This window comes from Sphaerodactylus townsendi, linkage group LG10, assembly GCF_021028975.2.
Source record: "Sphaerodactylus townsendi isolate TG3544 linkage group LG10, MPM_Stown_v2.3, whole genome shotgun sequence".
In the NCBI taxonomy this organism is placed as follows: Eukaryota; Metazoa; Chordata; class Lepidosauria; order Squamata; family Sphaerodactylidae; genus Sphaerodactylus; species Sphaerodactylus townsendi.
In genome coordinates, this window is record NC_059434.1 from 29,833,177 (window position 1) to 29,850,939 (window position 17,763).

At 40.4% G+C, this 17,763-nt stretch overlaps 1 protein-coding gene across 7 annotated transcripts in view; it reads left to right on the plus strand.

Moving 5' to 3' along the window:
- The window catches only part of FAT1 (FAT atypical cadherin 1), a 161,738-nt gene extending 144,744 nt beyond the window's left edge, over nucleotides 1–16,994 (plus strand). For 4 of the 7 annotated variants that reach the window (XM_048510079.1, XM_048510082.1, XM_048510081.1 and 1 more), the window contains exons 22-29: nucleotides 400–862; nucleotides 2,069–2,222; nucleotides 3,142–3,252; nucleotides 5,454–6,082; nucleotides 6,593–6,730; nucleotides 9,873–9,932; nucleotides 14,274–14,309; nucleotides 15,518–16,994. In XM_048510079.1, coding sequence (XP_048366036.1) covers nucleotides 400–862; nucleotides 2,069–2,222; nucleotides 3,142–3,252; nucleotides 5,454–6,082; nucleotides 6,593–6,730; nucleotides 9,873–9,932; nucleotides 14,274–14,309; nucleotides 15,518–16,143 — 2,217 coding nt within the window. In that variant the 3' untranslated portion in view covers nucleotides 16,144–16,994. Of the gene's footprint in view, nucleotides 1–399; nucleotides 863–2,068; nucleotides 2,223–3,141; nucleotides 3,253–5,453; nucleotides 6,083–6,592; nucleotides 6,731–7,075; nucleotides 7,132–9,872; nucleotides 9,933–14,273; nucleotides 14,310–15,517 lie in introns of all 7 variants that reach the window. The other 3 variants (XR_007245670.1, XM_048510083.1, XM_048510084.1) reach the window with 3 other exon arrangements.
- The last annotated feature ends 769 nt before the right edge of the window (nucleotides 16,995–17,763 follow it).

Below are 17,763 nucleotides of genomic sequence, written 5' to 3' on the forward strand. Positions count from 1 at the left end.
CTTGTCTATTTCATCTTTAGCCCACCCATCCTCCACAAGGAGCACCCATCCTCCACAAGGAGTATCCATAGCTCTTCTTTGCCTCATTTTATCTTCATTACAACAGCGCTGTGAAGTAGGTTAGGCTGAGAAAGAGTGACTGACCCATCTTCACCCAGCAAGGTACTTGGCAGCATAGGGTTGAGAACCCAGGTCTCCCGATCCCAGTCTGTACTGCATTGGTTCTGTAGTTTCTTATACAGACCCAAGGTGATGGGCATGGAAGCTAGGTAGTTCCAGCTCTCATGTGGTCAGCCCCTTCTTTACGGTAGCAGGCAGTCTGGCATAACATTGCACAGGGATACTACTGCTAATAAAGCCAACCACGTATTCATTAATTGCTTTTTCTTTTATGCTTAGATCCACCATGGAAGGCTGCAGTATAAATTTGACTGTGGAAGTGGTCATGGAATTGTGTCTGTGCAGAGCATTCAAATCAATGATGGCCAGTGGCATTCGGTGTCTCTGGAGGTTGATGGAAACTATGCCAAGCTGATCTTAGACAGGGTTCACACAGCATCTGGTATAGCTCCTGGTACTTTAAGGACGCTGAACTTAGACAACTATGTATATTTTGGCGGCCACATTCGACAGCAGGGCACAAGGCCTGGAAGGAGCCCACAGGTTAGCAATGGCTTCAGAGGCTGCATGGATTCTATTGTGCTTAATGGCCAAGAGTTGCCCCTAAACAGCAAGCCACGGAGTTATGCTCACATGGAGGAATCTGTAGATGTGTCTCCTGGATGTTTACTGACCACTACGGGGGATTGTTCAAGCAACCCATGCGAGAATGGGGGCATTTGTAGTCCACTACTCAGTGGAGGTGAGTTTTGTTCTTCATATTGCTTATATGATGTTACGTAACGTATATTACTGTAGTAATATACAGTATATATTTTAGCTTTAAAAGGGGCTTGGACAGATTTATGGAGGAGAAGTCGATTTATGGCTACCAATCTTGATCCTCTTTGATCTGAGATTGCAAATGCCTTAACAGACCAGGTGCTCGGGAGCAACAGCCGCATAGGCCATTGCTTTCACATCCTGCATGTGAGCTCCCAAAGGCACCTGGTGGGCCACTGCGAGTAGCAGAGAGCTGGACTAGATGGACTCTGGTCTGATCCAGCTGGCTTGTTCTTATGTTCTTAGTACTTAATTGTGGGTATTATTGACGTAAGGGTGGTTACTTGAGTTCACATAATATACCACAGGTAGGGTTAAACTCTCCTTGTTTATTTGCCTCTGTGCAAACTTGCTCTTATATGTTGAATTGGCTGGTTTGAATGTATCTTGTGTCTTAAGTTTCTGTGGATTGTACTGCACATATGTTGCTTGAAAATAATTGAAAAACTTCCACTTCTTACAAGCAGAAGGCTTGAAGTTGAGCACCAGCATGCTACGGTTTACGTGTTAAACATATTTTCTGCAAATGTTTCGATTATGTTTCATCATGCAGTCCTTTTGCGTCACAAATCTGTAGTCCCTTAATATAAAGAGATCTTCATAACCAAAGCAGCTGCAATACATAAAGATAAGGAGATTAGTCTTGCTAAGTATTTAAAAAATGCATTTTCACAATTGTCAGGGCAAAAGCGAAAAGTGCCTAGCCAGCAATATCTGCTGTTTTTAATACTGTAAACGCTATTTCAATTCCAAAGGATTGAAATCAATTAAATATGCAAAATATATTCTTTGCATTATGGGAATGTGATAGTTGTTGAAACAATTGCTGTTACTATTAATTGATTTTAGGGATCTTTTTGCTACTTACATCAGGGATCAGCCTTGTAGCAACTAAAAGGTTCATCAGTTTGGCTGGTGAATCCTTTGACAAGGACAGAAAGGAAATTATTCAGTTCCTTTCAAACATTTCTGAGTCACCCATGAGAACTTTGGTGCTGTGTTATTGGATGATCTGTGGTATGTTAGCCTTTTGTTAGGACTAAGTTGAAGGAGAATATCACATAGACTGTCCTTTCCAAGCTGTAAAAAATAGCAGATGGTTTTATGGTGTTGTGTTTGATTGTAGGTTATGATTGTAAGTGTACAGCTTTGTTTACGGGCACACACTGTGATGTCAGTGTCAACCCATGCGCCTCCAACCCATGTCTCTATGGTGGCACCTGCATTCCTGTTAACAGTGACTTCATCTGTCAGTGCAGAGGACTGTACACAGGTCAAAGGTACGGCTTCTTTGCTTGCTGTAAAGGCAGAGTTTTGTTTTTGTAATATTTCGTAATATTTCTTCTATGAATGTTCTTTTTTGCTCATGCGTCTGTTGAGCTGATTATGATATTAGTTTGTAAAGTGGATGTAAAAAATGGTTTTACGTGTTCCTATGACAACATAAAGAGAAGAGAAGAAGCATTTATTGTCATTGTGCACACACAACAAAATTTACAAGCATTCCCCGATGCACACTATTTCAGACCTCACACCCCATCCTCACATTCCCCTTCCTCCACCTATCCCTACACAGCCCCAAACACATCAACATGAAACCATGGAGTTCAGCATAGCCACAGCTCTAGAACAGAAGCTCTTTCTAAGCCTATTTGTCCTTGTTTTTATAATCCTATATCGTCTTCCAGATGGTAACAGTTCAAAAAGAAAGTGTGCCGGATGAGACGGGTCCTTCAGAATATTCTGAACTTTCTTTAGGCAGCGGGAATTATAAAGTTCTTCCAAAGAGGGGAGAGGGCAGCCAATAATCCTCTGATCACCCTTTGGAGTGCCTTCCTATCTGCCACTGTGCAACTGGCGAACCATGCACAGATGCAGTATGTTAAAGGGCAGCCAACAAGTGGAGATAGGTTTGTGCTCACCCTCATGTTTTTAATGTACAAATACTTTTTAGGGCGTTAGCTGTGTCCCCCTACCAAGTATGCTTCTGAGTGTCAAACACCTATTTTCCCTGTCTAATGTACGGTATGCCTGTTACATCTTCTGCTACTGTGTCAATCCGTGGGGTCTGATCCTTTGAGTACTTATGCATGTTAGAGATACTGGAGACGAGTAGAACTTGACTGCATCCAATGTCATAGCTGAAACCAAATGGTACTTATGATATAGACCATTCATGAGATCTTTTTTCTTTTCCAGGTGTCAGATTGGTCCATACTGCAAAGACAACCCATGCAAAAACAGTGGCAAGTGCATCGATAGCTTAGATGGGCCTGTTTGTGAATGTGATTCAGGTTTTCATGGAGAAAGGTTGGTCATTTTTTGTTCATAATGTTTTTCAAAAGTTAGCATCCCAACAGGTTGATAAAATAGAATAGTTCCAGTAGGGTAGCTGCTTCAGTCCATTATCACAAAACCAAGCAGATTGTCAGAAGAAGTGAACTCTGTCTGGCAAAAGGTCATAACTAGACTACATGCTGTTTGTTCTTTAAAATGCTTCTAGGCTACAGTTTTGTTTTGCTAAAAGCAAGAGAGGTCTGTGAAAAGAAGTTGATGTGGAATACAGCCTGTACTTTTACAAAAACATATGTAGGTTTTGTAGTATCTCTTTGATAATCAGATCAATCAAGGCTTCACTTTTTGAAATATGTTACAGATGTTTATGGATTACAGGCTATTAACACCAGATTGTATCAGCTTTTATTGCATTATCCCAGACTATTATGTCAGCCATCATATTGTTATAATAGAACACAGCATAAAAGAAAAAGAAAAAACTAGCATCTACTTTAAGGTGTTGCTTTCGTTTTTCAACATCTGTAGTGGATTAATTGTGGTGTCTGGAAGAAAAACCTTAGACTTGTTAGAATATAAGCCTTCCATTTAAATATGCAGATGAACCAAAAGTGGCATTTTCAACTGGGTAACATTTCTCCAGAGAATTTAAAACAACCATAGTTTTTTCATACATTTGGGGTCTCTCATTTCCTTTTCTTTCTTCCCCCCCCCCTTTTCTTTTTTGCCTTTCCATCCCCTCCCTTTATTTTATCATTGGTTTCTCAAAAGGAAACCCTCTCAAGAAACTTCAGGCCAGCTCCTTGAATTCTGGAGGCTTGGCGATGTTCTGAATTTCTGAGTGCAGAGTAAAGTACTAGGTCAGCTATGTCTTCACTCAGTATGAAGGGCTGCCTTCACTGTTGCTTCATTGCCTGCAGCCTGGGAAGTGTAGCTTGCATCTGCTCCAGATTGCAAACAAGAATACTTCATCCTGTACTTGCCATGGACAAATTCAGCTTGGATCCAATCAGTTTTTTCATAGGCAAAAATAAATTATGATGTTCTCTTTGACTACTGGAAACACTATGCTAAGGTTCATGGGTACTGCAAGCACAAAAGCCCACATGGGGTAGGGGCCCTAGTATGGAGGGGAATTGCATGAGATTGAGCGAAAGAGCTGACTGGATCCAACCATATGTGCAATGTTACAATATTCCCCCATTTTTTGTGTTGGGTACAGCATGTTTGTAAAACATTACGGTAATATGATGGCACCAATAGTCACTAGACATGAAATCAAATCTTTAGTATGGTTAGGACCAGCATAACATAAATAAAATAAAGGATAGCACACAGATAAAGGATAGTACACATAAAACACATTAAAACAGTAAGCATAAATTCTAAAAAGGGCAAAAACTTAAGAGGATCGGTATAAGAAGATGCTAAAATTATTAAGTTGAAGATTATAGCTATCAGGTCACAAACCTGCTGCATTGCACAGACCATCCTGCAACATGTTATACATCATCATCATCATCAATTTAATTTGTACCCCGCCGTATCCCCGAAGGACTCAGGGCGGCTAACAACATAGGTAAATAAAATACATTATAACATTATGACTGGTAAATACATGAGCCTAAAATAAAGTCAGATTTCAGATGGTGACTTAACACTACAAACCTTACAATACAATCATGGTAATAACAGCAGTACTATATTAATACACAGCATCATACATCAAATTAGACTATCAAATGCATTAACAGCAAAAACAGTATATTAACAGTATAGTAATAACAACATAGTCATCAGCATATCAGAACAGCAATATATAAATATTAATAGTAATATATCAGTATAAATAGTAATATATCAGTATATTCACAACATACGTTTCCAATGTATCAATACACATTACGTAGCATTATCAATACATAGTTCCATAACATCAACAGTAATACATTAACCAGACTTGACACACTGTAAGTTCTATCAGGATTGGTGTCTGTAAGCGACATGAAGATATAACATTTTTCTGTATGATCTGGGGATCTATACAACCATGGCAAAATATAACCCATGTATTTTTGTAACACTGATTGTGGAGAGGTAGATGTTCTGCTGTTTCCATGTGCCCAGATCCACAGGACATTTTCTTTCCTGATACAGAGTCTTCCTGTATTGGCCTTCCAGGACTCACTACAACACTGATCTTCTGTTTACTGCAGGTGCCTGACTGATGTGGATGAATGCATACAAAACCCTTGCCAGAACGGTGCCCTCTGTGAGAACACATACGGTGCATATCACTGTAATTGTAGCCATGGATTTGGAGGAAAACATTGTGCTGACATCCTTAATAAGTATGTTTCAACCTCTTGGAACATTGGCTTGGCAGAAGTCATCGGAATTATCGTTTTCATAGTGGGAGTCTTCATACTGGTTGGGATTTTCGTTGTCTGTCGTCAAATAATCAGGAAAAGAAAGAAAAGCCAACCGGAACCTGAAGACAAACATCCGGGAACAACAACGCCTTTCTTACAAAGACCGTACTTTGATTCAAAACTGAATAAGAACATTTATTCTGACATTCCACCCCAGGTGCCTGTTCGTCCCATTTCATATACTCCCAGCATTCCGAGTGATTCAAGGAACAATCTGGACAGGAACTCTTTTGAGGGATCGACCATTCCGGAGCATCCTGAGTTCAGTACTTTTAATCCGGATTCTGTACACGGCCACAGGAAAGCAGTGGCTGTCTGTAGCGTAGCCCCTAATTTGCCACCACCACCTCCGTCTAACTCCCCATCAGACAGTGACTCCATACAGAAGCCCAGCTGGGACTTTGACTATGACAGTAAGCCATCTCCTCCTGTTTGGATTCAGTGTACTTTGACAGAGAGGTTTGCTTTAAGGCCGGTAATGAAACGACAAGATGCAGGATCAAGTGCCATCAGTAGTAATTTCTGTTTACAAGTAGAATGATAAATACCATTCTACTTGTAAACAGAAATTACTACTGATGGTACTTTTGTTGAGGGTACTGTAATTCCATGAATTTTTTTCCATGTTTCCAATAACAGTTTTAAGGGGAAATTTTTACTCCCAAGTAGCCCCTTAATTTGGGTGCTGTGTGGTTTCTGGGCTGTATGGCCGTGTTCTAGCAGCATTCTCTACTGACGTTTCGCCTGCATCTGTGGCTGGCATCTTCAGAGGATCTGAAGGCGAAACGTCAGGAGAGAATGCTGCTAGAACACGGCCATACAGCCCGGAAACCACACAGCACCCAAGTGATTCCGGCCGTGAAAGCCTTCGACAATACATAGCCCCTTAATTGTTTGACTTTTGGTTTCTTTCTTCCTTATAGCTAAAGTGGTAGATCTTGATTCCTGCCTTTCAAAGAAGCCCTTGGAAGAAAAGGTCTCTCAGCCTTACAGCACTAGAGAAAGTCTGTCTGAGGTTCAATCTCTTAGCTCCTTCCAGTCCGAATCATGTGACGACAATGGTGGGTAATCACAGAATATCCCTTTTTCATTGCACTATATCCCTGCTTACGTACCTCATGCTAACATTTTGAGTGTCAAGCGGCAATTCTGTGCAGGTGTACAGTACCACTTGCAGATTTTGTGGGCTGGCTCTGTTACCGGCATATAACCGGTAATCGTTAATATTTAATGTTTCATGTGAAGGTAATTGCATCCCAATGCTATGTCTGTATATATAAATCTTTGTAAAATCTTTGTAATTGGGTTGTAAATATTAGGGGCTTGGCATGAAGTTAGGTTTTAAAATTCTAAAACTGGATTACAGCTTTCATTTGTTTCCTTTTCTTCCCTTGCTGCTGCCTCAGCTCCCATATGGATCAAAGCAGTACTGAGTGAAAGCAGAGTATGAGGGGGCTTGCTTGTAAGTCTGAATATATCAGTAATGAAGGAAGTTGGTCCAACAGGACTTCCACAGTAACCAAGTTACTGTATGCCTTGTGCCATGTTGGGATCTCAGTACACAAAGAACATTTCAACTTATGGAAGCAGAAACCTTATTCTGCAGTCATTAAACGATTCTGATTAGGCCCCGACTCATCAAAATTGCTCAATGAAACTATTTTTTCTCTATTCGTAACCCTGATTTTGTTAGTTCTATTTAAATTAGTGCAAAACTATCGTTTAAATATATTTGGTTTTATATGCAACATGTTCCAAAAAAGCTGGAATGGAAGAGAACAATTGGCCACAATCTCCAAGTGCATATCTGCTTATATTCAGTTGAGATCTCCTGTCCACTAATTTCAGTGCACTAACTTGTTTATGGCCTCAACTTATAACTTCCTTTTATTACTTAATAAAATAAGTAAGTTTTATGACCACCAGCACTTTCAATGAAGTTGTGTGTGTGTGTGCACGTACATGTATGTGTGTTAGTGGTTTTATTATTACTGGGGGGACACCACAATAGAAATTTCATTCCCAAGTATGCTTATGTTTAACATTGTAGTAACACAGATGTACCATAGTTCTCCCTAAAGTATCTTAGTATAATGTGTTGTGATAAGCGCCCCTTTGGGGAAGGACGGGGTATAAATCTTAAAATAACATAAAAATAAGAAAGGAAGGCAAATGTGGCATCCCAAAACTGGGGGTTATAGTAGAAAGTGTTGTTCAGCCATAAGATGTAGGATTGGATCCAGTGGAAAATTTGCATTGGCAGTGGAGGGGATTCCCCCCTCCCATGCTGCAAATATCTGACTCCCACCCTCTGCTGGTCCCCTGTGCCTCCAGAAAAGTATTTCTGGGGTTGTGGTGGGTTTTCCAGGCTGTGTGACTGTGGTCTGGTAGATCTTGTTCCTAACGTTTCGCCTGCATCTGTGGCTGGCATCTTCAGAGGTGTATCACAGAGAGAAGCCTGTTATACACTGTGTCACAGTGTGTGTAACAGACTTCTCTCTGTGATACACCTCTGAAGATGCCAGCCACAGATGCAGGCGAAACGTTAGGAACAAGATCTACCAGGCCACAGCCACACAGCCCAGAAAACCCACCACAACCAGTGAAATCCGACCATGAAAGCCTTCGACAATATTACTGGGGTGTTTTTGGTTGCAGCAGAAGGGGGAAAGCAAAGAAATTCCACACTGCTAATGGAAATTCCTCCCATCAATGGGGGGCTTTTCACAGGGAAGGCTTTTCACAGGAGCCAACCAAATATAGCTTGTTGGTTCTCACTAGAGGATTGCAGAAGACAATTTGGCTGATTATTTCAAATAATTCCCCTGCTTTTGTTCCTACTGGCTGTACAGCTGAATTACCTGTCTGTTCACTCTCCCATCTTCCACTTTTTTCCCAGTAATAAACAGCATCTCCTGTCACTGGGCTCTGCATGAAATTTTATTTGCTTTACCTTTAACCTCCTCTTCCCTCAACTTCTCCTATTATTTCCATTTTGTCCCCTGCTTTGCCTTCCCACAAACCTGCTTCTCAGCTTCTTTCTCATGCTTCTGCTATCTTTCTGCCTTTGGCTAGTTTGTTCTATAGCGCATTTTTAAAGTGTTTACCTAAGCTATTTACATCTCCCATGTCCCCTGCAAGTGGAACACATCTTCTGATCTCAGGTCTTTTGTGAGCCTTTCCCCAGCCAAATAGGTCTCATGGAAGCTGCATTTTTGTCAGAATTCTTTGGATTAATCTTCACCTTTCAGAAATTAAAATGTTTGTGAACATTCCATTAGCTCAACCCGTGACTGAGAGAGGAGTAGGTTCTTACAGGTGAACAGGTGATATGTATAGCAGCTGTGTTTATGATTCATGGGTTTTATAAAACAGTCTGTTTTCAGAATAAGACAGGACATCTGAATATAACATCCTCCTTGATCTGAGATTGCAAATGCCTTAGCAGACCAGGTGCTCGGGAGCAGCAGCAGCAGAAGGCCATTGCTTTCACATCCTGCATGTGAGCTCCCAAAGTGGGCCACTGCGAGTAGCAGAGTGCTGGATTAGATGGACTCTGGTCTGATTCAGCAGGCTCTTTCTTATGTTCTTAACATATTTTAATTTAGCACCTGCAGACCTTTCAAATTTATTTTATTCACAGACCTGTTTTTCTTCATAATACACAGAGAAGCAGTAATCAGGAAAGGGTTAGCTCCCATTTTTCATGTATCGAGAAAAGCAACCAGGGTGATACAAGTCTGTCTTTTACAGCTGAAACACTAGGCATGTTTTAAGGATTCAAAAATCTATTCCCAGGCACCAAAAGCATAGTAGGAAGAAGCCCTTGTTGTTGATCAATTCTGTATGCTTGTTTATCTTTGCAGTCCCAGTGACGTTTGTAAATCATCTCCATAAAGCTAAATATTTGTAGACATTTTCAAGGTCATAGTCATCAAAGTGATGGAGATTTTGAATATTTGTGTGCAATCAAGCAAGAGTACATGTGGTGCCAATTTAGTTACCACTGCTAATGAGAGGATCATACCATACAGAATGCTAGCAATTGAAATGTGTCAGATATTACTTTGTATATAGTTGTAAGAGGATTTGAAGGATTATGGTTATTTTTGTTGGTTGTTTTTATGTGCTATGTGGAACTGCTGCTAATCATAGGTTTCTGTTTGTTTTTTTTAATTTGCTCCTCCCATATTTTTTTACAAGCTTCCCTAGTGACTGTAATACACCTTGTCAATGCAGTTGTTGACTCGGTGGGAAAAGAAGGTATATATTATATATGTTTTCACTTTTATTTATTTCCTTGGCAGAACATTGCATGCATTTGTCTTGGTAATAAGTATTCATAAATTGGGCATAATATACGAACATTTGCTTTGTTACCAGCATGCTTTACAGTCACACATACAAACAAATCTAAAAGACAAATGCATTTCACCTGGCTTGATTTCCGCATATTTCTTTTACATGTATGTGTGGTCAAAGTCTAACCCCAAAACAGCATTCAGGTTAAGAATGTGTTGAGCACTGCTCCCAGGAATGTGCTTTGCGCTGGTTCCATTGAAATGAATGAGCATTGTTGCTCAATAGCCCAGTTCCCTTGTGGAACTCTTGTTCATGTTAGTGGGGTTTTCACAGCAAAAGGTCACAAGGGGTTGTTCCTTATTCCAGATGAGAACTGCAGTGTACCAGATGTGAATTGGTTGGCTTTCTATAAGCCATTTTGTTTCAGCATCAGTTTCCCTGTATGTGAAAAGAAGTGACCTGCTTCGTAGCTCCAGATCCTAACAGACACCTTGGGAACACATGGGAGCTATCAGCCAACTCCCAAAGGACTTACTCATCTGATGGCTACTGTGGACATGAATTGGCCCCAAAAAGGCCATGAAGATGAACCTGCAGAGAATATCTTATTTGTTTATGGTGTATGCCTGTGCAGTAGGATGTGCACCCAAGAACAGGCATTTCATCTTTTAATAGAGTTACTTAAGTTCTGACTTGGACAGCCCAAGGCTAGCCTGATTTCATCAGATATCAGAAGCTAAGCAGAGTCAGCCTGATGAGAATTTGGATGGGTGACCTCCAAGGTCTACTACCAAGGTTATGACACAAAGGCAGTAAATGGCAAACCCACATCCAAACGTCTCTGGAGTTGAAAACCACATGGAGTCACTGTGGCCCCTTCCGCACATGCAGAACAGCCTTTTCGTCTGTTTAATAAAGTTACTTAAGTTCTGACTTGGACAGTCCAAGGCTAGCCTGATTTCATCAGCAGCCTGATTTCATCCACACATGCAGAAGAATCCACTTTCAATACACTTTGCAGCTGGATTTTACTGTGCGAAATAGCAAAATCCACTTGCAAACAGTTGTGAAAATGAATTGTGCATTATTGATTGAAAGTGCATTATTCTGCATGTGCAGAAGGGGCCTATACGTCAGCTGTGACTTGACAGCATACACACAAACACAATAGAGACACTGGCTCTCAGCATTGCTGCAGTTCTACATAGAATTGTGCCCTTCTAAATCTATTGAAATCAGTGAGCTTAGAAAGAAGGTAACTGTTTAGAATTGCACTCTAAAAGTGCTCTTTTTTTAAAAGTACTGATCGTTCAAAGGCAGACATGGTCCTCCTCCTAAGTGTCTACAGAGGGCTTCCTAATACTACCCTCTCAAAATTCACAAAGACCCCTTCCGCGTGGGCCAATAAGCATGGGTGTAGGATGCTAAATAACCCATTTTGAAAGGGGACCTCGCACAGATCCCACCCCCAAAACGAGTCTACCCCGTGTTATTTTCCCCAGCCTGGGTTTTTTGAAAATCACTAAACAAGTGAACCTTTTAAAAATCCTGGGTTGCTGCTGCGAGTGACTGAACGGCCAGGCAGAAGGTGCTTTATTTGCCTCCAGTTTCCTTTTTAAAAAAAAAAAAATTATGCCTTGCATCTGTGTAGCTATGCAGGTGCAGCTGGTCACACTGTGGGACATCGGCATGGCTGTGGGGTTCATTTGTACATGCCTGTGCAGCTAAGCATGTGTGCAAAGTAATGTAAAAAATAGACGCGTCTCTGTGTGAAGGCATAACAGCAGCTCTGATTGTTTCCGTAGGCGCCAATTGCTGCCTGCATGGATGCATGTGAACGCAAAAACAGGCTCCTTTATCACAACTGCAACCCATTATACATTTGCTGTGCAGAAGGGCATAGTGGTTTCAATCTTCTTATGCATTGCAAAAGCTGCTTTCATCCAGCTTTAAACAACCTCCTTGGATCAAAATCCAGGTGTTACATTCTCTATCTGTATCTATGGATGGAAACAGCTGGCTGCTGACTGTGGGGTAGTGGCTTGATTTTAAAAATCATCTTAGGTTTTGGACAGCTCAGCCTTCCTTATTTCCCTAAATTTTTCTGGTGATTGCAAGTGGGTGGCAGTACTTCATTTATCATTGTCTACTTAGAACTACCACATGTGACCTCTTATGAACATGCCACAAGCAGTTTCTCTACAAAGAGAAGTTTTTTAAACTGCTCTTGAAGGAAAAGTCATTTTCTATGGGACGCCCTGGTTGGAAAAACTTCACATCCTGAAGATGATGACTGTCAGGATGTATGACTGCATTGTTACTTCTACATACAAGGCTATAGTCTAGCATGTTAAGGAAGGGACAGTGAAAACACTGACCTTCGATGTATGTAAACTTAATTACAGCAAAGTACAGATTCATACTCTGGAGCTAGTTCCAGAGGTAGGGTGAAGCCAAGGACCTCAAGATCTAGGGGGCATCCAGCCAAGGTGTATAGTGTTTTTGACATTGACATAGGCCTTTCTTACACATGTTGTCATAACACACAGTAGTCTCTAAAAAACCCTTCAGTAATTTTCCTTGCACTTAGTTACAGAATAATGCCATCTTAAGACAGTAACTCAACAGTAGCATTGATTTCTGTTTTGATTTTGTCCTTCCAGGACTTCACTGAAGTGGACCCCATTTTGTGGATTCCATCTTCCTCTAGTCATGAGGGTGGGGAATATGAGGGTGGGGAATTCAGAGGGGCCTCACAAGTAGAATAGCCAAAACCTTTCTTCATCTAAATCTGGCACTGTCTGTAGCGTAATCTACAAGGTTAGAGAGGGTTTTTTCCAGATGATATCAACGGGAAGGGGAGGGAAGATAGCATGTGTATAGCCCAATCTCATTAGAGTTTGGCAGCTATGTAGTACTTGAAAGGGAGCCCGCTAAAGAGGACTCTGCTAAGGAAGGCATTGGCATACCACTTCTGCTTTTCACTTGCCTTGAATGACCCCTTGCTGAGTTCACCAAAAGTCAGCTGCAACTTGACAGCACTTTACACACATGCCCACAATCTGAGAGAAATCAATCAGACACTCTACCATTGAAATATATTTGAAGTGAGACCAGAATCCCAGTTTACAAGAGAGCTGGTATCCTAAAAGCAAACTTCCCAATACAACTGTCTTTTAAATAAGAGAATGATTAATTTCTTTGAAACTTTACCCAATAAAAGTGGCTTGGCTCCTGCGCAGAATTTCTGTCAGTATGAAGGAGACATCTTCGCTGATTTCCTCACTGCCACAGGAGACAGATTTCCTCCCAAGTTATTCCTGGGTAGTATTCCGCACCCCCAGTAGCAGCATGGGGGAGAGCATTTTGGGCTGCCACAGGAAGGGAAATCAATACCTAAAATACCTGTAAAAACAGCTGTTGTCTTCAACACATTTATTCTTTGAAAAATCGAGAGTTACAGTGTACTCCCATAACAAATCTATCCATCCAAAAACTTTTTCAATCTCAACAAGATTCATTGGATATTTTAAAAATTCTTTTAAATTCTTCTTTTAATCTGTGTATAGAAGTTAATTTATCTATGTTACTGAAGTGTTAATCTTTGAAGTCATAGGTGTGCAACTGATATATATGACTTCACAGGTAAAACATAATTTCTTTCATCCATAATGCTTTAAACTTTTTTAAAGCAACAGACAGGTAATTAGAATTTGCCACAGTGCTCAAAATAAGCATATGCACCAAACCATGATTAATCACAAAATCTTTCGAAAACATTTTCCCCCTGTGCGTAGCATTTGGAGCATGTTATGTCCTTAGAAGTTCTGTGGGCCCTGTCATCTTCCCGGAGTTGCGTTTGAACAGGACCCAAAGACCACACAACTCCATGCAATCAAGAAGACCTTGTTGGCTCGTCTCTTTGTTAACACTAAGGGACTGCCAAAAACAGTTTGAAAATCCCGCATAGATAAGGTTGTAAGTAAGTAAGAAGCCATACTTGCCCTTTGGCACGTCTAATGTAGCTCTTTGGACTTCATCCTTCAGCTTTAAAGCTATTTTATTCAATTAGTTAGGAAACAGAATATACTTCTCTGGGTGGTGTTCACTGAATTTGGTTGTATCAGTGCAAATTCAAATCAATTTCCCACAATTGAAAGGGGCAAGGGGTGGCATATTTGTATGTTCATCACTGCTACTGTCTGGATTACTACTGTGTTAGGCTTTTATGTTAGCGTTGAATGGTTTGGATTCCTAACTGTGCATCTTTTCTTTCCTTTTTTTTCACTTTACCACCTAAAGAATCTATTGCTGTTCCTGACCTGAGCAATTCAAGAGGTGACTTCTGCATGCAGTTGTTCATTGATGCTCACTTAAGTGTCTCTGATAATATATGCCCTCCGCACTAACTCGCCCTCACTTGTTTGTTCCTTGTATGGTGTATGCAGTGATTTCAGCCAGTTTACTAGACATCCCCTTTGTCTCGGTTTGCTCACAGTAATTAAGAAGTTTGTAATGTGGTGATGTATTATCTGTGAAACTAGTGTTTGTTCCTTTTATCCTCTGTGCAATAATGTATACCTTGTTCAACAATATCACATAATTCTGTTATTTGAGCATGCTGGAATGTTTTTTACTAATGGTCCTTTTTAATCACCAAATGTTCAATTGTCTCTTATTTTTTGCAGGATTGTGTTATAAAAATTAACTGTTGAGCTGATGGGCAGTACTTAAAGGCATTAGTGACTTTTATAGTAAAATGATAAATGTGCTGGGTACCTTAGCAGATGGAGGACTGTATTACTAGTCCCAGTCCAGAGAAAATTAGTTGTTCCTTAAAATCAATGGGACTAACTTAATCATGGGCAAATTAAGTACTAATAAGGCTATGATCCTGCGTACCTTTTTGAATTCAGAAGTGATCCTTACCTTTCTTTGGAAGGATATATGGTGCATTAGAAAAAGAAAGTTTACTGGTAGCTATAAAAGGGCAGGCCATTTCAGTGATAACTAGTCATCAGTTGCCAACTCTTTTAAGTGACACAAGAGAGACTCTTAGGGCACTTTCGCACACGCAGAATAATTCACTTTCAGTCCACTTCCACAATTGTTTGCAAGTGGATTTTGCTATTTAGCACAGTAAAATCCAGTTGCAAAGTACATTGAAAGTGGATTGAAAGTGCATTATTCTGCATGTGTGAAAGTGCCCCTATAGAAGTTTCTTCCACGAAAAGAATGATTTTCTGCCCGCTAATTCCTTTGGTGAATTTCAGCTCCTCTCACTTTAGAGTGGCCTTTGTTAAAAACATAACTAGTCCAGGCATGGATGACAGAATTTATCTACTGCATGGCACGCTGAACTTGCGGTTGTAACACTCAGTGTCTTTGTTAGCCCCAGGGACTATATCTGATCACTGATGGTTGTGTTTGTTCATAGTCACTATGTATTCCTACTGTTGTTATCTCTAATGTTGAGTGTGTGTGTCGAGGATAAGATACTGAAATTTGTTTTCTTTACTTTTTTCTAATTCATGTTCACTCTGCAGGGTATCACTGGGATACCTCTGACTGGATGCCGAATGTCCAACTTCCTGGCATACAGGAGTATCCAACTTATGAGGTGGTGGAAGAGCCGGCACCCCTGTACACAGATCCAAACTCCATTGATGCAGACTACTACCCTGGGGGCTACGACATTGAAAGTGACTTTCCGCCTCCACCAGATGACTTCCCGGCACCCGATGATCTTCCACCATTGCCACCGGACTACAGTGATCAGTTTGACTCGATGCAGCAACCCAGGGACATGTCTGCCGTGGGTAGCTTGGGGTCCTCTGCGGGGAGCAGGCAGAGGTTTAATCTCAACCAGTACCTGCCCCATCACTATCCTTCAGACCGATTGGAACCTCAGAACACAACCAGTGGAGTCTCCGGTAGTTACAGAGAACCCTATGCCCCGTACACTGTAGGGTACAATAGAGACTTTGAAGCACTCCCTCTAGACAACATGTCCATGTCTGTGTATGCTTCCACAGCTTCATGCTCTGATGTGTCAGCATGCTGTGAAATGGAGTCTGAGGTAATGATGAGTGACTATGAGAGTGGAGACGACGGACATTTTGAAGATGTGGTCATTCCTCCGCTCGAGCATCAGCACCACACAGAAGTCTGACAACTTTCCTCAACAAAAAGTGCCTGGATGTTAATTAACTTTAAAAAAAAAGATTCTAGAGCAATCTTGGAGAGCTTATTTTTTTTCCTCATTTGCGGCAGTGCTTGAGCGCTTCTGTTTCAGTGAGCTAAGACTGGCATGGCTGCACTGGATCCTGCAGCTCATTTCAGCGTATTAACCAATTTTCCCCATTTCTCAACCACCTTCAGATTTAACAGATTACAGGTCTCCCATTGGCTGTGCCATTCCTGAAAATGTGTGTGTGTGTTTTTTATACTTACATTGTCTATGTTAAAGAAATGAAACAAAACACGTACCACTTCCTCATTTTAGCATGATAAATGTATTTATATAGTTCCAAAAAATTCATTTTTCTTATCTCTTTTTTGTAAATGTTATGTACAGTTTTGATTTCAATAGTTTTAACTAGATTTTGTAGATACTTTGCAGATTTGTTTTCCACTGATTTTAGTGGTGTTTCGTGTGCCATTAAACCCAGCACACCCTGGTTTTATTACATTCAGGAATTCACTGTATTTTAATTTGTACGTTTGGCATTTCATGTTTAAATTTAGGTGGCCAGGTGGTATGTAACTTTGAGTTGTTTTTAAGATAATTTTCTGGGCAGAAAAAACATGTCTTACATAGCTTTCTGTACTTGGAACAATATACACTTTTGCTTAACTGAAAAGTACTTTGGGGGCCCACTGCATACCTGTTTAGAACCAAAACCACCTTGGCACAGTTTTTATAGTGTCTGTATATTTGTGATGCAACGGTCTTGTAAAGGTTTTTACTGAAATCTACCATTAGCCAGTCTTTCTTACTGACAATAAATTATTAATAAAATATTTTAGCTTTGTTTATTGCATCTGTCTCATAAATAACGCACAGGTTTAACACTGTGGAAATATTGCTTGGTGTCTGTGCTATAAATGTCCTCTAGGTGGCGCTATGTGCCTGCTTAACTGTTTAAAAAGAAAGCCAGTATGGAAAAGAAAAATTCAGTGGACCTGAATTTAAGGGTGAATGTCACTGCTTTCAGTTTTGGTATAGCTCAAACTTTGTGCATTACGGTGGGCTTTATGGCACCTTGGGTGGTTATCAGATTCTGTAGTTTATAATGAAACTTTTGAGTGTAGAGGTCTAGGTGATTGTAACGATTCCTTTTTATCCGTTTTTTGCAGCTTCATACTCCATATAATCCACACCTGTAATGAGGTCTATTGTACAATTTCCTTGCCCTAATCTCCACACACAACTTGGCCTTTTTTTCTCTTTCTTTTTTTGGGGGCGGGGAGTGTAAAACTAATGGGAATTATTTTTTAGCCCCAAGCTTTGAAAGGGAAACTGCAATTAGCTTATAGAATGAAAATAACAAAATTATATTTTCTGCCAGGTGTCTTCTGTTCTATTCCAATACTGTCAAGGAAAATTATGGTATAGGCCCCGTCCCTTTTGGAGCTGGCATTAAGGAAAGTCCTGATTTTTTTTATGAGTTATTTTTTGTGTCTAGTCAATCTCCAAACAGATGAATAAATTACATTTTTTTGTTCTGTCTAAGGCTAAGCATTTTACTGTAATGCACTGAAGAGGATAACAGCAGGGAGACTAACTGTG